Source organism: Myiozetetes cayanensis, unplaced genomic scaffold (genome assembly GCF_022539395.1).
Source record: "Myiozetetes cayanensis isolate MyiCay16 unplaced genomic scaffold, myiCay2020 scf7, whole genome shotgun sequence".
Lineage (NCBI taxonomy): Eukaryota > Metazoa > Chordata > Aves > Passeriformes > Tyrannidae > Myiozetetes > Myiozetetes cayanensis.
Window position 1 is genome coordinate 5,730,651 of NW_026087964.1, and position 21,261 is coordinate 5,751,911.

The 21,261-nt window shown below is 37.9% G+C and overlaps 1 protein-coding gene across 1 annotated transcript in view; it reads left to right on the plus strand.

Moving 5' to 3' along the window:
* Positions 1-1,434: 1,434 nt before the first annotated feature.
* FAM193A (family with sequence similarity 193 member A) overlaps positions 1,435-21,261 on the plus strand; it is a 44,132-nt gene continuing 24,305 nt past the window's right edge. Inside the window, 8 exon segments of the mRNA XM_050337971.1 lie at positions 1,435-1,455; positions 4,128-4,373; positions 6,689-6,855; positions 7,120-7,287; positions 9,373-9,607; positions 12,763-12,887; positions 16,129-16,273; positions 20,136-20,213. Of these exon segments, the coding sequence (XP_050193928.1) occupies positions 4,284-4,373; positions 6,689-6,855; positions 7,120-7,287; positions 9,373-9,607; positions 12,763-12,887; positions 16,129-16,273; positions 20,136-20,213 (1,008 nt within the window). The 5' untranslated portion in view covers positions 1,435-1,455; positions 4,128-4,283.

Here is a 21,261-nt window from a genome sequence, read left to right on the forward strand (position 1 = left end):
GACTTCTTTTAATTAAAAAAACCTTTATTTTTTCCACTTTCTGGAAAAAATAGGTAACTTGTTCCACATCAGCATTTTTGTTCCCATAATTTTAGATCTGAGATGCTTGGCTTGCATATGAGGGGTTTTTTTCTTAAATACCTTCTCTGGAAACATAGCAGAGGGTACATAAGTGAAGTTGTGTGGTTTCTTGTTTGTATTTGCTCTAGCAGTGATTTGAAATTATTTTTTTACCTTTGAAAAAAACTAGCTGGAGACAATGGCTATGCAATAATCCCCTTGTCTCTAAACTGAGCAGCTGGTAATTCTGTGGATGTGTAAAACTGAAGGATGCTCCTTTGTACTGAAGAAGGCTCCAGTCGGAGTTCGTGGTTTGGTAGCAGGGCAGAAACATTTTCTGACCTCTGTGAATACAACAAACAAAATGTGGGGGGTCCTACATTAAGCAGACTGCTTTTTATCACGGTCTTTAGAGAAGTCGTAGAGATATTAATATCTGACAACAGGAGGTGGAAAACTGGAGGGTAAAAAGAGGTTAGCAAAAAAACATGTGGAAGGTGGAACAGAGGCATGAGGTAAAATGATGTCTCAAATCCCAGAGCTCAACCACTGCTCAAGAAGAAGGGAAATAAAGAATAAAATAATTGACTTTATTTCCCCTTTCCCACTGTTTTTAATCGAATGCTTTTTATTCAAGTTGGTGTGATCTGGGCTCTTCATTTTCACTGGCTTGAGTTACTGTGTTGTCTTAACTTTACTCTTGATTTAGTGTCTTCAAAAAATGCTGTGTGAGAACAGTTGGGGGTTGTGAAAGGTGCTTCGTTGCTGCCTGGTGTGGTCTCTGTAACACTGGAGTAGAGGAGATCTGGGAGGTTTCTGTAGGAGTTATAACCTGGGGCAGGAAGGAAGCTGCTGCAGTGGAACAGCTGAGTGGCTTTTGGAGGCTTGCTGTGGAATACTCTTCCTGCTTAATACTGCATGTTTTTCTGAGTAGCATTGTATTCGACTTTCAAAAGGCAAAAATCTTTTAATTGTTTCAATTCACAATAGAAGTTTAAAAGCTAATCACGAACAATCAAATACTGAAAGAAAAACGTAAGTTTGCTTATGAGTTTTCTGTGTTCCTGTATCAGTTCTTTCACCTCAAAGTTGCTAGTAAAACAACTACTATGCAAAAGTTTAAAATCCATAAATTGCAAACTTTGCATCTGCAGAACTTTTAATACAAAAGAAAAGGAGTTTTCCATCTCTGCAACCAAATAGTCATTCAAGTTTCAAAAGCTATTTTATCAACCCTCAAATACAGGGGAAGGTTTTGTGTAATTTTTTTAACAGTCTTTTAGCATTAAACTCAACTATGGTTACCAACCCATTATTAATTTTTTCCAGGTTTCACTAAATGGTACACAGTTTACAGACAGTACTGTTGGATCAGAGTTCACAGGTGTTTCTCAGGTAAGCACAGGCAAATTTTGTGAGTGTATATGATAGCAGAATTATTTACTAATGGCAGAAAATACTAAACAGTATTAAACATACTAGAGCAAACTCTTCAAAAAATGCATTCTGTTTGAGGTTGGGACTTGGCCAGCTGAAGTCAGTTTCTGATAATTTCAATAATCAAGCTTTAAAGAGCAATGAAAGCTTTTTTTTTTTAAGTAAAATTTTATTGTTATAATATGCTTGAAGTTGCACATGGATCTTCCAAAAAAAAAATCTGTGCGGTTTTATGGTAATAAAGTTATTCTTGGAAATAAATCTAAATACGTAGCAGAGATGCAGTTATTTCTGTTCCAACTTGTCCTACTTCCAGCTTTCATTTATGAATGTTATATCTGAACATGTTTCAGAGAGAAAGACTGGGTGTTTTCTTGTAGAGATTCATCCCACATTTTTTGAAGCTTGACTAGTGGAAAACTATCTCGCATTTCTCAAAATGTACACTTTGCTCTGATTGCACTGAAGACACATACAAATGTGTATGTGACCTAATTCCAAGCTCATCTAATCCAGGAAGAGTTTACTGCTCCTGCTCCTGGTGAAAAGGTCACATGAACAGTCACTGCATTCATCATCTTTTAAATAACTAAGAAACTGCAATTCATAGCTGCATTTTAGCATGAAGGAGCTATAGCAGGTATCTGAGATGCTTTGCTCTAGATTTTGTCAAAGTTCCAGCTGTCAGTTTTGTTAGAAATAAACTACTTAGATCAAGTTTCATTCATGATGTGCATTGTGCTCTAGGAACCAAGTGCTTTAATTTAAACTTCATATCTGTCGTAAATATGGGCCCAGTGGGGAAATTGTTAGGGTTTTCCTGAGTCTGTGAGTTGGTCAGAATGAAGATTGTTGTTCCTTCTGTGTTTGCCGTGGCTTTTATGATAATTGTGATGCAGCTTTAAGCAAATTACACACCATCATCTTAACTTCTGAGGAGTCCTAGAACTAGTCCTAACTTCTGAACTTTTGTGTTTTCCTCTGCTCTTCCTACTTGTTGGAAGATGTCCTCGGATAATGTTCTGAAGGATCTGCCTGCAATAGCTATGATCATCATTCCAACAGGGCCTTAATCTGGCTTCAAAAAAATTTATTCTAGGAAGGAAACTTTCAGGGGTTTTGTGAGCAGCCATGACCTCCTGCATGCAGGCATTAAGAAGATCTGCAGTTGAGTGCAGGGCAGCCAAGTGGAATGTTTAACCTGAGAAATCTGTTCGTGCTTGTAGAGCCAACAAAGGATTTGGTCAGTCCCAGCCTTTCAGGGGGCACAGTGAATCTTCCCAAATAAGAAGGTTTTCTGCAAACCTGCAGGAGACTCCTTGAGAGATGGTGTTCTTTTTCCTGCCCTAGGTGTGAATTCTGGAAGTGGCATCCATAAGTAAAGGGATTAACTGTTTTTACTAAATTTGCTAAATTTCTCATGAACTTCTGAAAGATGGGAAGATACTTGTGGAGATGAATTCAGTGTGTCTTTTTTATGTCAAGGATGATTAGTTTTTCTTTCCATATTGCTGAGTCTCTCAGTTTTACAAATGTGAAGAACACAAAAATCAGAGTTTGTAATGTTCTGCTGTTTTTCATTAGGTGTCAGCAATAGGGAATTGATTTGTTGTTGCTGTGAAGAAGAGTGTTAGTGAATTCTCTTTTAGCCTGAACTAGTCCTTTGACCTAAAGAACTGTTCTAGATTTTGTGCATTTCAGCCCTACAAGATCTTTAAAGCATTATTTTTGTTAGTATTGAGGTTGGAGCAGTATTGAGAAGGATGTTTGAATTACTTATTTAAATTTTGCTTTTTCTTTGAAAAAGAATTTCATGATGTTGAGGCCTACACAGATGTTGCTAATTAAGGCAGAGGTGCAATATAATGGGGCAAATCTGTGATTCTGCCATGTTTTTGTCCCTTTCATCTCAGTTTCACTTATGTTCGGTAAAGTTGGGTTCTCTTTGTCTTGTGCTGCCCAGCTTGTTTTTCACTGTTAGACTTGGTGAATTATCAGTGTTTTATGGCTGAACTGTGGTTTCATATGCAGTAGCATCTTGGAAGAGAGTTTAGGTTTTGAACTGTCTCTGTCCCCCTAAGTCACTGAGTCTACGGTATTCAATAGATGATAGTGGATTTTAAGACCCTGCTGATGGGTTTTGTTTAAACTGATTTATACTTTTATTTTGTAATAAGCGAAGCTGGAAGTGTCTCTTTTCACATAGTACTAGAAAAGAGGTTACACAGAACTTCAAAGAGCAGCTATTTTTCTTTTTATCTGTAATGATGACAACAGTAAAAGGAATTGTACTATCGCTTTTTAATTTCACTTACTAGATTATTGCATCTAGGCTGAATTGTTTTAGAGGGAAAGGCTGTGGTCCATGCTCCCTGAAAACATCTTTTTCTAAATGTGAACGTATTCATAGTCTGACTGTTCCTACTTTGCCTTATGGATATTGAGACTGATGTGTTTGATCTTGGGACACTCCAAATATTCACCATTTAATAGTGACTAGTAAAATATGTGTGTTGTACTTTGGGGCGGGGATGTGTTTTTGTTTGTTTGTTTGTTTCAAATCTCAGAATAAGTTTTTCTGGTGTGCATTCTCTCAATAACCAGTTACCTATCAACATGCTTGTTTGCAGACACCATTTACCTTTGGCTTGGGCCAAAGGGCACCCTATACAACTGGCGAGCATTGTCTTCTTTGTAGAAGTGAACGAAAAGATGCTTCGCTTTCAGAGAGCGGGATAAAAAATTCCAGCAAAACAGCACTTTCCACATCTCCAAAAGCAAACAATATGCTGCATCTTCCACTGTGGGTGTGTCCAGACTGTCGAAGAACAGTGGAAAAGGAGGAGAGGCACGCTACAATAGAGCAATCTCTTGTGGTAAGTTCAAGCACTTCAGTTCGCTCACTGAGATGATGTGTTCTTATGGGCTGAATGGCACTTCGTGCTTTGGAATCACTTAAACTGTAAAAGCTTAGGAAGCATTTTAGGAGATCTTGAGTTGGTTTTGCTGCGAGGTGAACTGAACAAGCGAGTTGTTTTGAAAATGCGGAGTTCTGAATCTGAGTTTGGATTTTCGAGTAGAGCAAGGTTTAGATCTGTTTCTTACTGGTTTTTTGCCTTTTAATTCAGCGGATCTCGAACTTCGTCCTTACTCCCTTTAATTAAACTCATCTTTTTCTACTCTTACAAATGTGACCTTACTCATTACACTTTTTCCTATACTGTCTGCTTGTGGTGTGTTTTTCCCTCTTTGTGAGGTAAAATATCTGAGTATTCCTTGTTGTTTCAGCAGTGTTCTGGAGTCACTGCACTTGCACTGACACTTCCCTGTGTCTCGGAGATTTGCAGTCTTGTCTTTCCTATATTGTTTTAATAAGGAAGCACAACTTTGCCTAGTATGCATGTAACAATTTCCTATTCTTCATAGCACTGCAAACACCACTTTAATACATGGTGCTAATATTTTGAGTCGTGAATTCAGCCTCGTGTGAACTGTGCTCAACTGTGCTCAGTGTAGCAGAAAGATACTAAAAGTTCATTGACAGGTCCAGCAAAACCTCATTAGAAGTAAACTATGCCATACTGCAGAACCAAATCATCTGGCTGATTTGGGAAGCCACACACTTGGGATAATTGGAAGTATTATAGATTCCAGCTGACATCTCCTTGCAGAGAACTAACAGGCTGTGCCCATAGGCACATACAGATTTTTATTTCAATAAATCAGCGTGAAGAAAGATTGTATAGTGTATGTTGTTAAGCTCAAGTTAAAAGCACACAACATAGTTTTCGTGAGGAAAATTTAAGAGCATATCACTTGTATACATCTCGTGTTTACAGATATCCTTCCTATTAACAAGGGTAGTAAAATTAATCAAGAGATTATATCTGAGGAAATTATACTGGTATTAAGATGGTAAACACATCCTAGAGAGTTCAAAGCACAGCAAGACTGTGCAAGACTGAGTCAAAAATCATTTAAATATTTTTATTATTAAATATTAATAATGCATTTAAATAAAGATATTTATTTTAATATTGACTTATTTAAATAAGTCAAAATTTATGACTTATTTAAGCTCTACTAGTGAATTAGTAAAAAAAATAAGTGTTCTGCAAGTACAGGAAAAGCAGGAATTGCTTCCTAAACATTTTAAGTTACAGATACTCCAGATGAAATAAAAATTTACAGCATTTTTTTTTAATTTGGTGACTGTTTTCTTTTTTAAAGGGGAATTTTTAAAAGCAAACAGCAAAGTGGTTTTTAGGTCTGGAAGCTTGACTTAAAAAAGACCTAAGCGAATTTGGTAACCAGCCAAATTTGAGAAGCCAGCTGGGAAAAAACCCCAAAATTATCTAAAAAAATTTAGTGAGTTACCACTCACTGCAAGCCAAGAGTGCAAGTGGTTTGCAATAGATGCTCCTGTGTTCAGTTTGCTGTTGCTCTCGTTACTTTTCTTGGTAGCAAATGCTTGCAGGTTTGTTTTTCCTTGTCTGCATCCCGATCCAGAATTTGGGGCACAAAAATACCTTTTCAGTCATGCTGCTGTTGTGGGAGAGGTCCCTGCCTGGTGCTGCAGAAAGCTGGTGGCAGCCTTGGGAGGGTGCAGGGGGGAAGGATGGCATGAGCTGGGGCTGGAGCACAGAGGAGGGAGAGAAACTGGTGACAAAAATCCCAGCAGTCCTGGGCGAGAGGTCTCTGTCACCTGCTGGTGCTGGGCAGTGCTGGGCACAGGAGGTCACATCATTCCCAGTGACTGCAGCTTTCTAACATCCCCTGCCATGAGGTGCTATGTCTGGCTGCTACAAACAAGGAGATTTAATGATTTTTGCTAGAAGGGATTGTTAAACTCCGAAAGCCAAACATACTGTTAAATGGAGACTGCAGAGATGTTACTGGCTTATGATTAAGCGTGGATGATGCAAGCCTTCCTTTAGCTTAGTTCATTGTTTATGCTGAAGTACATAAAGGTGATAATTATAACCAACATACCTTTGGTTATTAGAAATGAAACTCTGTATCATTGGTTTTCTCATCCCGTCTCCTACATTTATTAGGCTTTTTGTAGATAAATTCTTCATACTTGTTTGAGTGTCCCCCAAAATATGTGCAGCACCAAGAATTACCACTAGCATTTCAGACCTTACAAACTGAAGGCTGTTTGTTTTTGGTTTTGTTTTTTTTCTTTCAGAGCCAAGATTTTCTTTTGCACATGCCTCTTGGAAACAGTGGATCACAGCAGGAATCTGTAGGAGGAGGCAGAATAACCGTGGGTGCACAGACAGTGCCTGCTGCAGATCTTAGCAATTCCTCTCCTTCAGACATAGCGTGCAACTGTGAGGCCTGTAATGAGCGCCGGTAAGAACTGAGCTCAGACTCAGCAGTGTGGTGACTGCGGTCAGACTGAGGGCACTGTTGTGGCTTGTTTTAGGTGTGTGCCTAAACTCCTTTATGCAGGTTGTCTGACAGTAACAGTCATTTACAAATGGCTGCGTGTATCCAGTTTCTTACCTTATTTTTAGGCATTTTCAGATGTATTTTGTGGAGTTTTTTTCCAGAATAGTAGGAATCAGTACACCTGTGTGATGTGTACCAAATAATTATTTTTGTCTTGATGTGCAGAGAAAATTCAGCAGAGCCTGAACGTGAACCTCAGCAGCTTCAGAATTACTGGTCAGAAGTCAGATACATGGTTCGGTGTATATATCGCCAAGCTGGGACCCCTTTGGCAGATGACCAGGACCAGTCGTTGGTACCAGATAAAGAAGGAATGAAGGAGCTGGTGGATAGGTATATATCACTTTAAAGAATATTAATTCTGTTTTGTGCAGGATTTTTCAATGCTAGTTTGAATGCACAGGAAGCTATTAGATTTGTATGCTGTTTGCAATAGGAATATAAAGGTATAATTATGGAAGGGTCCCAGAATCTTATTCTTCAAAAGACCTTGAGATGATGATTATTCGTAAGACACTGTTAACTTTGAATTGTCCTACATGAAATCTTAGCTTGTTGAACTAACCTGAGTTATGGAAGTGCTTGCACCTTACTGTAGTTGTAACAGCTGGAAGAGACTTCATGAAAATGAAAAAAATAATATTCATTGATCCCTAGATAAGGTGGGTTCTAAGAATCTTTTTCTTGGTTTAGGAGTCAAAGTTGTAGCTTTTCTAGGTGTGAAGTTGAAGATGGGCTTAATGAGATCCTCAGTGTTGGGGTTTTTGCTTTTGGGAAAAGTGTGGCAGTTGCTAAAGTGCTCCAGGAGGATCATCTGTGTTTCTCTCTAACTCAGTGTATGGTCAAGGAATAGTTGTTCTCCTTGGTTCCATATGTGCTTAATATACTGAGCTCTGACCAGCTGTAGTTCTTACGTGGAGTTTCTAGTTGAAGCTGAATTCTGGTGAAGTAAAGAAACTTTTGAAAGGTTGCAGTCATCTAGCAGTGCTCTTTATATGATTGTACACCTGAACCAGCCTTAATAGATAATTAAATAGGCTTCTTGCACTTCGGTTGTATAAAAACTGAGTGTTTGGTTTTGAACATGAGTTCTGTACAAGCAGGGTAATGTAGTGTGCCTCCCTGTTAGTCACACTTTGTTTATGTAAGTGATCAAAACATGCAACATAGCCTTTGAAATCGAAGGTGTTCAAATGTTGCATAATGTGGGGGTAATTAAAACTGAGTCACAGCTAAAATGGTTGTTGATTTTATGTGCTTTCTCTTTAATGGATAAATTCTGGAAATGGGAACATATACTATGTACCTTTCGTATGTACTCAGGAGCTTTGATTGCTCTAGAACTGTTTTTCACTTTGGAGAGAGATTATTAGAATACAAAGACAGAAACAGGATCACAGGGAAGGAATCCCTAAATGTCAGTAGAATTATTTTTCACTCAAGTTCCTTATGGTCTCTGAAGTATGAAATAAAACTGGGATACAGTTTGTGCAGGCACTAGCATGTCCAGTCTGTGGTGCTAATGTCACACAGTACTTTTTAACAAAACTAGTCAATGTAGGTGTTGAAAGTTTTTAAAAAACCCCATAAAACCATTTCAGTGGCACACCAAAGACCGTGCTGTGACCAAGTAACTCTGTGCTTAAAAGGCTGAAATTCCTGATTTCATGCTCGGCTCTGTTAGACACAACTGGCAAGAATCAGAGTGTCTGCTCTTCTTAGCTGGAATCCGTAGTGGTGCCAAGTAATGTCCCTGCTGTATGTTGGAGTGCTTGAGGGCAGTGTGATAGGACTGTTCTGTGAGTGGTGAGGGAAGAGCATGGACTAGTAGCTGCAGACTTCTATTCATCTAACTCTTAAGAAAGGGATTAGATAAGTGCTTCTTCCCCACCTCCCTGTGCTGTAAAAAAACCCAAGGTGAATGCTTAAACTCCACGCACAGGACTTTAGAGTGAAATTGAATTATTTAAAGTGCTTCAAAGCAGCCATCGTGTTTAATTCTCTTTGGTAGACACAAAGCTGTCACATGTAAGAACAGGGAGAAGTCGTGAAGAAGGTTGTCTGAAGAGTCTGGGTGCCTGTAGGGTTGTATGCAAATTGAATTAAGAGTTCGAGCTCACAAGTTGAAGTGAACTAGTAAAGTCCTAAATCAATCTGTTCCTGAGGTGTGCAGGGCATCCTGGTCCTAGAGCTACTCTGGAGCTCAGTTCCCACAGTGTAGGAGTAGGGGACTGGAGTGTGTTCTCTGAGATTTCAGGCAGTTCTCTAAACCCTAGCCATTGAGGTTATTTTTGATGATGGTAGTGGTAGCTGGTAAAAGTTTCTAGGAAAATGAAAACTGTTGATGACATTCTCTCTTTTGTGTGGTGTTTCTTGTTTGTTTCTTTCTTTTTGGTCACAAACATTCCACAAATACAGGCTTTGTGAAAGAGATCCATACCAGCTTTACCAACGGTTGGAACAGCAAGCTAGAGAATACGTGCTTGAGATGAAGGTTCGTCTGCTCAGACACTTGTCACTGGGATCTAAAGTTGCATCAACATTAGTGACAGAAGGGCCACCCCAGGCACAGCAGTTCATCTCACTCCTACTTGAAGAATACAGTGCACTCTGTCAGGCAGCGTGTACAATCAGCGCCTTCCTAGTTACCCTGGTAAGACTGAAGAAACAGCCTGTGTGCTTCTGGGGTGATGCTACCAGAGTTGTTCTGGGCTCTTTCAGAAGTCTTCTGTGGTTATAAAATGTCAGGTTCTTTTTATGTGCATCCTTGGAGACAGGGAGGTTCTGGAAATGCAAATTTAAGTATTCAGAAGCGTAGAGTAGGCACCTCTTGCAGTGACTTAATGAAATTGTTTTTTGTTTGTAAAGGAAGAGGTGGGATGCTGTGTGTGGCACTTACTCTGAACCAAGCATTTAAGCAGATTTACAAAATATTAGTTAATGCCTCTGAAAATATGGGAAACACTTCTCTGTTAATCTTAAATGGTCTCTTGACAACCATGTTTAAACAACACAAATTTCTATGAGTAGCACTAACTTAAATTGTTTCAGTGTCCAATTTTTCTTTTTACTTATAATCAGGGATGGCTACTTGAGAAGATTTTCTCTTGCCTTGTAACTAATCTGCTATTATTTCTAAAGTTCTTTCTTAAATGCTTGTTTTATCAACTGACAGTGATGTTAGAGTTGGGATTATATTGTCAGCTATAAAATAAGCAATAGCCTTAAAAATTTCATCTTGTGTAATTGTCCATCATGAGTGAGTAATACAGTAAACAAATTCTGTAATTCTATTTGTTTAAGGCCTGAGAATGTTAGTAATCCTGTTTTGTTAATAATCCTTTCTTGTGCATCCTTTGGTAATGCCCTTACCCTGTACCTTCCTTTTCTTGTGCAAACTTGGTGCAAGTAGAAAAAAAAAAAGGTGGATAAATGGTGAATTTGGCTTTTATTGCCAGTTAGCTGAAAGTGACTGTCTAACTTTTTATAAAGAGAGGAAAAAATAGACTGTGGTTGCCACAGGTGAGGATATAAAATGGAGGGGAAGCAGAGTGTCATTAGTAGGGCTGTTACCCAAAATTGAGTTGCCAAAGCAGGAAGATGTTTCTACTAAGAAACTTGACCTATCTGATGTTCTTTTTCTGCTCTCAGTGCTGTTTATTTGCTGTTGTCTGTATTATCTTCCCCGGCTTTATCACTTAGGTACAGATTTGAGGTCACTGCCATCTCCTGTTTATTGTCTGCTTCTAATAACCATTAAGTTTCTAACAAGGTGCTCGAGAGAAGATTGCTCTTCAGGTTGATTTGCATTGCAGCTTGTTCAGCTGAAAAGCGAATGTTTTACAGTACAAATGTTTTCTATCCCACTGGTGCCAGAATTACACAGCTGATCAGAAATAACCATTTGATACTTTTTCCCTGGCAATTTTTGTGAACTGGTAGTCATGAAAACTTGGTAGGTGTGAGAGATTGAGATAGTGGCCATGAAAAGGCACAAGATGCTTGAACTACCTAATCTACCCCTTTTCTGATAAAATTCAAAGTAAAATAAAATTTCTCTTCTAAAAAACAAAGCATACTAAAACACAAAATATGCCAGATTTTTTTGTCATTTTCCTTCTGCAGCCCAGTAAGTAATGAAAACTTCTTTCTACTAACCTGTGGCAGTCAGAAACTGAACTGTGAGAATGTCTTGTCATACATTTATTAGGTTTATTAAATAACCTTTTTATTAAATGGAGTAGTATGTCACAGTTTTCAGTACAGGTAGTAGGGTCACAAGCTTTTTCATTGTGCATGGATGTTTCCTCTCAAGATATCAGTGCACTATGGAAAAAGGAATCTTTTTGGCTGAAATACGTAAAAGTCAGCCAAGATCTCTAAACTTAGTGCAGCCTTCCTTTTAAAGATAAAAGCTTTGCACGTAGTCTACTCTACAAAGGCATATAATGCCTTGAACCTCCACCTGTGAGGAACTGATTTCTCAGTGAAATTATGAACAGTTGTCCCTCCTTTCAGAGGAATCCATCTGACTTCAAGAGCAGGAACTAAAGCCGTGTGCCCCACCAGGGAGTGACAGGTTATACTGACAGCAAGTACTGTGGGCAGTGCTGAAGGGCCCTCAAGTACAGGGTATAGCGGACTAGAGAGGAAAACTTCCTGGTATTTCTTTGTGTAAACTGATAGACAAGATTTTGTAGGTAACTCTTGATGGTTTTGTTCACAGCATACTATGGAAATTCCTTAAAAAATCAACCTGTCGCAGTGACCCTTGAGAAATTATTAGGAATTAAGAGAAATTTGGAATATTTTGAAGTTACAATAGTAAAGAGGTACAGATGTCTTGTGCAACTCAAAACCAACACCACCCGTCCTTCTTAAATAATAATAAAACTTAATTCCCTTTTTGCATATCAGTAGTCTCATCTTTAGGTCTGATATAAAAACATTTGGGTTTGTTTTGTTGTTTTTTTTTTTTAACCCACTATGCTTAACTAAACTTAAAAGTTCCAGAGTATTCTGGTGTTTCTGGGTACTGGATGTTATATTTTGTAGGGCCACTTGCTTATCTAAGAGCCAGAACACCTGAATTTAGTTCTGCTTTGTGGGTGAGTCCTAGTATAGAAAACCTGTGTACTGCTGGTTCTATGTGGGAAAACTTGCTGACTTGAAAAATATATTATACCTGTCTTGAATTGTTGTGTTTTCATGGTAATAGTTTTTAGTTTTAGGCCTTGAACTTACATACAATTACGTGTTAAATAACCTCAAATACAAAAATGTTATTCTTACTGGGGAAGTAAGCTGTTGGTCTCTTTTCTGTTTAAAAAACTTCGTTTTTAAGCTGTACTTGGGAGAACTGTTTACTTGATTTTATGTCGGTTTTGAATAAAGATTATAGGTTGTCATTGTATATATGTCTTACTAGATAAGTTCAAAGAACCGAAAAATAATCAGAGAGAGACAATTTTTTGACAAGAAAACCTGAGAATTACAGGTTCAGATCATGAAATACATCTTTTGGTACAGAAATGAATGGGAGCTTTGAAATATAGCCTGACTTTTGTTTATGTTTTTTTTTCTTCCTAATTCATTACAGCTTAGAAAAACAAGGAATTAAGCTATGGTTATTTAAGTCTTTAAAATGGCTTAAATTCTGTGTTTCTGGATATTAAAACTGCATAAGATCTGAGCTGGTTAATCCTGTCAGTAGGTTGGACAGTAGAGTTCTTAAAAAAATTCTTGCCTTGGACAGAATTCTTTTTTTTTTCCTAACCCAGCTTATTTCTGGTTGTTTTATCATTATAGGAAAATGAACATTTGAAGAAATTTCAGGTGACATGGGAATTGCACAACAAGCATCTGTTTGAAAATCTGGTATTTTCTGAGCCACTCTTGCAGAATAGCTTGCCAACGTTGGTGTCGCAGCTAAGGTAGAGTTGAACTTTTGTTTTGTAATTTAAAGGAGAAATGAAAACCCATGTTTGCAACCACAGCGTTTAAAAAAAAATTCTTCTGCTAATTTATAATTTATTAATAGAAATTTTATTCTTTATCCTAAGCCCAAACATTTTTACAGTAGTTATGGATAGTTAGTTCATGCTGACCTCTCAGTCTTGTTTCTGATGAAGACACATTTATGTTCTGTGTACATGTGTTTTAAACGTATTGTCTTGGGTAATTTTCCATGGTACAGGAGCAGTTTGATTAAGATCTCTGTCACAAGAGATGTTGCTCACAGTGAATAAAGAAAATTTCTGATGAGTTCTCCTTTTGCTGGTAGGTAATGGAAAGGAAAGCAAGAACAGGCAAGAAAGCTTAATTGTTGCTGAGCTCAGCTAGATGTCTAAGGTCCCTCATAAGTTATTCAGTTCATTTACACGAGACTGGGTTGGCACTAAAAGCTTTCCCTCTCCAGACAGCAAATTTTTTCCATCAGGAAGACCTCTCATGAAGAAGCAGAGATCAGGCTAGTCCTCTCATCATTTGGTCAGTAGAGAATCGGCCATGTGCAGCAGAGAAGGTGTTGCCAGTTTCTTTACAAAAGAACATTGGCCTCATTGCTTTCTCTTCCTGAAGAACAGAAATGTGAAATGGCCTTTTGGCATCTCAGCTTCACTTAGATTTTGGGTGTTAGCCCTTTCTTTCATCCCTAATTTAAATCACTGCATTTTTTATGTATCTCTGGCTTTTTCAAAATACGTAGTTGGTGTGCTGTGGTTGGTTCCAAGGATGTTTATCAGATGTCAGACTTGAAAAGATGTTCACATAGGGAGGTTTAGACAGCAGTCTTGTGGGGATGGAGGTTACTAGCTGATATGAGATCATCTGTGTCAGTGTTTCACATCTGAAACTGGTCATCTGCTCAGGGTAAACTACCAGGGTCTTAATGTGTTAGATCTTGTTTGGCTACCCAGTCAACATCTGTGGCTGGTTTGGGAGGCACACTCAGCTGCACAGTGTGCAGACCAGCTCTGAGAGCTGTCCATAGCTTAGCAAGAGTTGATTAATCAGCAGGGCTTCTAGGTCAGCCACAGCATGTCATAAGGCTGTATTTTCATAATCAGTATTTTAGGAAATCCAGTCCTTTCAAAGATAAATGTCCAGTACTTCTGATGGTGGTGTTGCTGTGAAGAGTTTCTTAGAGGTTAAATATCTTGCTTGGGTTGAGATGCTTTTGATTCCATGCAACCACTGACATACCTCCTACATCCAACAGACTGCTTTATTGGGGTTTGGTAATGAAGTAACTGATACCTGGGGCTTCTCTGTCTGCTTTGCTTTCCCAGTGTGGGATGGGACAGTGTTCAGGATATTTTCACAGCTTCAGTTAAATGCTGTTGTCCAAAAAATCATGTGTTCCTGGTCAAAATATGTAGGTTTACAGGAGGAGCTGTGTCAACAGGTACAGCTTGTAAGATTCCAGGTACTTTAAACTGCGCAATTCCTGTTAAGTTTTATGCATCTGTTACACTTTTTATCACCTGTTTTTACTGCAGTCCAGGAATATATTCCACCTCTGTTTACAGAATGGAAATATTACCTAGATTGTTGCTTTATACTTGCCTTGGGGGGTAGACTGTACTTGCTAGTAGCCTGTTGACCTTTATTCAGAATCACAATAAAAAATGAAAGTGTAAACGCTGTTCTTTTGCATTGCTAATCTCAATCTTTTTAAATTAAGTTACTTTGCTTCTAACTTAGGAACATATTTTAAAAAATAATTTGTGCACAAATGTTTGGAAGAATAGTGCTACACAGCAGCAGTTACAAGAACAAATTCTTGATTTCTGTACAGCAGGGGTCCTATTTTCACATAATTTATTTCCACATAATTGCATAATATCAGCAAGGCTTCAGAACAGCAGTAAATTGTGGTCTAGTAACATGAATTGACAGTGCTTGCACTGATAATAAGGAGAGTCACCTGTATCCCTTGAAACTTCTTTTTCTACTCTTCCAACTGCAGACTGCCCAAGTTTTATTGTGCAGAATTGCTCATGCACCTTTCTTAAGTGGTTGTGTTGCAGGTTCTGGGAAAAACAACAAAATGAAACAAATTTGAATTTATTGGTGAAGTCACACTAACAGCTGTAACTTGGTGCTTACTGGGTTGTCTGTGTGATCAGCTCTTCATTATACTTAATTGTCAAGTTAGAAATAAGGGCTTAGTTCTTTACCAGGTGACAAACAAGACTGTGTGGTTTTTAGGTTGGGTTGCATCCTGTTGCAATGAAAATCTGTAACAAACCTCCCTCAAATGCTGGAACTGGGCTTAGATATCACATTTTGAGATGCTTCTGTTTTGTATTTTTTGGTACTGGCTTTGACTTGCCATGCAACCTCTGTGCCTAATTAACTACCTCCCAGTTTCTCCTTAATTACTTTTGAGTAGTAGAAAACTTGCGAAGCTTCAGTTTATTTGTGTCAATTGACAGGTCATTACAATTCAATGTGCTATTAAACGCATGTAGAATTTTGTCTTTTATTATTTCTGAAGTCAACATATTGGGAGCTTGCATATTTACTGAAGAAGCGTTTTGATGATGCTGTGCAAAGATGTGAAAAAGGATGTGAGTCTTTGTCCTATTTCTGAGGCTCCTCACAGAGACAGTCATCAGTGAATGGCATAACCACATTTTGAATTCAGTGCTGCTCAAGTGATAGTGAATAACTGCTTGTATCTCACTTCCCTCATTCTGCAGCACATTTCCCACCTGGAACTCCAACTTGTCTAGTCATCTTTTTGGCATTGGTCATGAGAGTTCTGCTTAACAAGCTTCTGGCTTTATTTTTATTATGGAGCTCTTCGATAAATAGTCAACATGTATATTTAGCCCATAGAAATTGGAAGGAAAAGTACATCAAGCAACAAAATTTGCATAAATATGGCTCAGTATTTGTCATCTGGTTGCTCATGGAAAAGAGGCTCTAGCAATGTGGCACTTCCCACATTCTTGCTATTGCTGGTTACAGAAGATTGGAATAAGCAGTTTTGGGATATTTTTTGAAAAGCTACTAAAAATAGTACTCAATTTTGGGATACTAGCAGCTGTGTGGGCCTAGGTGTGTCAGTAACTGCGCTGTAACAACACTTTTTTGGCTGGCAGAACTTAAAAGCGTGATTCTTCAGTGAAATGTCTCTTCTATAACGAGTGCTGTTTGGACTTTTAGGCTTGGAACAACCCACGATTCCTGTAGTGAAGATATGTATAGTACCTTGCTACAAAGGTATCATCAGCTGGAACAGGAAATGGGCCAAGTTGCTGAAGCATGGCTTGAATGCCAGAAAAGAATAGATGATTATGTTGATGAGCAGGTAAGAGTCATGCAAACAGTCTCAAGACTGATTATGTATGGAGCAGCCCATCGAGGGCTCTGTCCATTCAGTGAGGAATCATTTCTTTGATGTTTTAATCCGGAGCTTTGAAGCAACAAAGTGTAACTTTTTTTCATTTATGTCATTCATTCACAATAGGAAAGAATGCTAACATACCGATACTTAATGCTGATTGTACAATAACTTCCTTAAATTGTTGAGGCAGATTGTATTGTTGTTGTTTGGAGATGGTCTTTGAACATTTTTTAATTACTTCAGCCAGTAAATTAGCCATAGGGAGAAAAAAAACAACTCATCCCACAGAACCCCGTAAGCTTCCAAAATAATAACTACACTAAATGAAATCGAGAGGAAGATACTGCTTTTAAAAACTATTGCATGTTGCATAGTGTGATGGTGATCTTTGTACTGTTGTCAAAAAAGGAACTTCCATTTGTGTCAGTACGTAAATACTTGAGACCTCTGAAGGTGTCCTTTTCTAAAGTGTATGATCTGATAGCTCATTCTTCTGAATTTGTTCCAGAAAATAATCATAATATTGTGCTGACTCCTACATTTTTTCAGACAAATAGCTGTTTATTTTGCAAGCGGTTTTTCATATTCTTCAAAGAAAATTTCTTGTACTTTTTAGTTTCATGCTCAAAGAACCTAATTTTCTTAAAACACCTCAGGATAAAGCTTTGAATATAGTTTTGTTCAATCTTAAATGTTTTAGAAGAAAGAATGTCTTGGAAATATCTTAAGATGCGGAATTTTATAGAACTTTTCTTGTATTTTATGAGCACTAGGAATATGGAGATCCAATCTGAGATTCAATAATGCTATGTTACTTCTATAGATACCAAACATATTTTAGTCTTATTGTACACTGTAAGTGTCCTTCAGAACCTGTTCCCTTTGCCAAAGAATTTAAGTGAACTTTTACCATTAATTCCAGTACCTTCAAGATGGAGACAAGACATAACTGATTTTATTTTTAGAGATTGTTCTATATTTGGGGACTGCATCTGTGAGCTATCATTACAAAGTTTTCTCTTGGTCTGGCAGATTTTGTGCACCTAAATATTTGATTGCAGCTCAGTAAAATTTGATCATCTCACATCTTTTGCTACTAGAAGTCATTTTCCCCATGGTCTCAGAGCGTCACGGCTGTCTGATGTCTCTCTAGTAAGAAAAGAAACCTAGTTCTTTTTGAATTACTCACTTACTTTGTTTAAAAAGTGGCATTTCTGTAGAGTCACATTCATATCAGGCTTCTGACTGGTGGTTCTGCATCATGCCCAAATAAAGTTCTTAACTGATTTTTTCTGTATTTCTTCATATCAAGTGACCATGCAGCTGCCACAAGTACTGTCTTATATAATTTTTTAATTTGCTCAGTGAAACCTGTATCCTGGTGCAACACATACCCTTTTCCCAGTAGGGAAAACTTAATGTGATGGCTTATTTCCTAATGACCAAAAATACCTGCAGGTGCAGGTAGGTAGAGGAAACAATTCAAAAACTTAAACCATCAAATTTTAAAAAAAGACATTTATATTGGTATTTATAGGTAGAAAAAAGCATTTTCACAATGACACCTTAAACCGCATGTTGGTGATAACTTGTGGTTGTACTCTCTTGATCAAAAATACATCATTCAGTATGACCATCGTACCTGAATTTGCAGTGATATTTTTGTCAACAGGGTAGAAATCAGAGAGCCCCGCTGCTATAGAAACTGGATCTTAATAATGAACATGCATTCACTGTTTCCTTGCCTCATGACTTAACAAACTTGTGACCTTTTATTGCTAGTGTTTGAAAGGTTAGAAGGGAAAGAAAAATATAAGAATGGTTCTCATTTATCTGTTGTGGAACTACACCCAAAACTGTAGACAGGGCATCAGCAGAGATAATTAATGGACTCTTCTGCTGTATGTTATGTTACTTGTTCATGGAAAACAAAGTTAATAGTTTTTGCAAGTGATTGAAATACTAGTTTAAGACAGGGCATGACAGCTGTGTCCCACACGGACACATAACTATACACTGCTGTATCACGTGTGTTCACTGTAATACAGTTCAGAGTAAGGATTCCTTCATATCAACACCTGTATTCATCACTTGTCACATCTGAGGAAGATCTTTGGAGTATCTGGTGTTTGAATTTATCTCCCGCTCCCTAGAAGAGTTCCTGGGCACGATGCATGTGGTTTGTGTTGCTGCCCTGCTCTGCTGAAATAAATATTCATTGGGGAAAAGAAAGAGGGGAGAGAAGTGATTTTCTATTATTTATAGAATCAATAATTTTAGATACTTGCATCCATGGAATATTGGAAAGGCTGCAAGGTCAGAAGTAGGAAATCTTGCGTGTCAGCCCCCGTTCCTGTTAATAGCAGAGTAGCAACGCTTGTACCGTGCTGTTTGCTTTGACAGTTTCTTGGCAGGCTTGAGTAGGCAGCTCCCAGTTAATGCACTGGCTGTTTTAAACATTGTTCTCTGGCATTAAAAGTCTTCTCTTATAATGTAGAGTGAATGTAGGTAGCTGTCTCTGATGGCGAGGATTCAGCTAGGTGGCAGGGCAGCTAAACCAGTGAGCGCTGCTGGGTTTAAATATAGCTCAGGGATTCTCGGAAGCTGGTATTGCACCCAGGATGAAATTTCTGGTGTTGGTGGCCACAGGCTCTGCAGTACCTCTTCATTTTTAAACACACATGGACATGATAAACTCGTTTTTTTGGTGTTAACATAACCTTGCTGGAGCAAGGGAAATCAAAATCCATAGTAGTAGTTAGAATATGATGCTGATCATTCCAGAAATTAATTAGGCAAAATTTTACCACTTAACACTGTTCCAGATCCCCAGCCTAAAATTTCATTTTCCTAAGTTAAATAATTATAATAGTAGTAATACACTTAGCTTAGTTGTAAGACTAAACTTTTGATCAAGTATGAATTCCTGGAGGCATGATTTTGAAGAAAAAAGATTTCTAGTGGTATAACCTAATGGCTCACTAACCTATTTTTATGAAACAATTTGTTATGTTCTATAAGGTAGTCGATTTTTATTATTATTAATTATTAGGTAAATGAAAAAAAGAACTGTAAAAGATAACCTTAGGTAGTTGTTTCCTCATTGATGAAGTAGTTCTGTTAAAATGTTGCAAGGTACAACAGGAGGAGCTTTGTTCCTGCATTTTACTCTGTTAGAATTCATGAAAGCTTTTGCGTTCTGTCAGAGACAATTTATTTACTAAATCAGAAAAATATCATTTTGTGTGCAAAAAGTTACAGGCTCTATGTGCATTTATGGTGATTCAAGAGACAAGTAATTATAAAATATTTTCCCAGCCTTACCTAAATCAAGGGGCATGAAAAACTTTGAGGAATAAATGTGCCATATAGTGTTAGTCTAGGTCACTGCTTTTGATTCTTCTGACTCTTGGGGTGATTACTTCCACATGTGGTACGTCAGGGTTTGCACTTGAGCCTGTGTTGAGGCTTTGCCATAAGTCCTTTATCTGTAGATTTTAATGGATTTTAGTGGATCTGAGGTGTTGAGTATTTAATGCCAGTCACGTTTTATTGAAAATGTTATGCACATATTTAATGAAAAGAAATATTAACATAAGGAGTAACAGTGGGAAAATCTGACTGAAAAATAGTGTAAATGAATATGAACTCTGATGTTTAAGTAACTCAAATCAAATTATTAGCAAATAAAATACGATTCATATTGACTAAGTAACTACTTGCAAAATAGAATAGATAAACTAGGTTTAATGAAACTTAGATCAGTTGACAATAATGTAGGTTTTCTATTGTTAAGTCAATGAGTTTTCCTTAAATTCTGTTTTAGATGGCAATGAAAACAAAACAACGCATGCTAAAGGAAGACTGGGAATTTTTTAAGCAGAGGCGTTTTATTGAAGAGCAGGTAGGATTTTTTTTTTGTTACACCATTCTAAGTTATACTAAAGCTACACATATGTTTGTAAGATGCAAACAATGAGTGTAGTATGTTGTACCAGTTCTGTGCACTCTAATTCTGCAACTATGCCAGGCATGAAATTTGATCAGCTAAAATGCAGAACAGTAAGATCCACGAAGAGTAAGTAAAAGTCTGTAATCTCACTTGTACAAGATAAAAAGATAATAGTTTTAGGATTAAATACCAGGTCTTTAAAATCTTTATACAAAAAAAAGGGGAATCTTTGTTGCCTTAGAGTGGGATCCAAAACAGCCAATACATTGAGTGTGGAGCTGTCTTGATTTACATGATAGGGAACATTGTGATCAGGAGTTCGACAAATTCCTATGTGTGTGCGGGACTGGGAGCTACAGTAGCAGGGCAGGTGATTCCATCTCTCAGGACTTTGGAGATGGCTCCTGCAACTCTTTTGTGGGGGAAAAGCCTGAGCTGAGCTGTATTTCTTTCTTCTAAGCTGTCACCAGACATGGGCCAATAGAAGTTCCTAACTTACTATAAAACTGCTGTTTAGGACTCAGTACTCTCTTCTCCAGCCTGTAAGTGCTCAAGTGTGCATCATGCTTTCCATAAGAGTACAGTGGGCTTTGGGTACAGTCGACTCTGGATGGAGAACCTCTCCGTTCCCGTACCAGTATGCAGAAAGAAACACTAGTCCTGAGCCAGAGAGTATGGCAGTACATTTTAATAAACTTAAGCTTAAATTGGCAATGTCTCAAAGTCATCAGTAAGTACTTTTTCCTGACGGGAACATAAGCCTGTGGTAACAATGTTTTTAGAACATCTGGTATACAGGTCTTCTCAGAGGACTTGAGGAAGAATCCTCTTTTTTTTCCTTGATCCTAATTGGCCTTAAGTGAGCTCTAAGACCATGGCTGCTTAGGTAAGGATCAGGTCTGGGCATCCACAGGGGTGGGAGCTTAGGCACATCCTTGTTTAACCTAAGGTTTGTGGGTATCTAATGAAATTAGGTGCTTTCAGGATTAGGCCTCTGCCA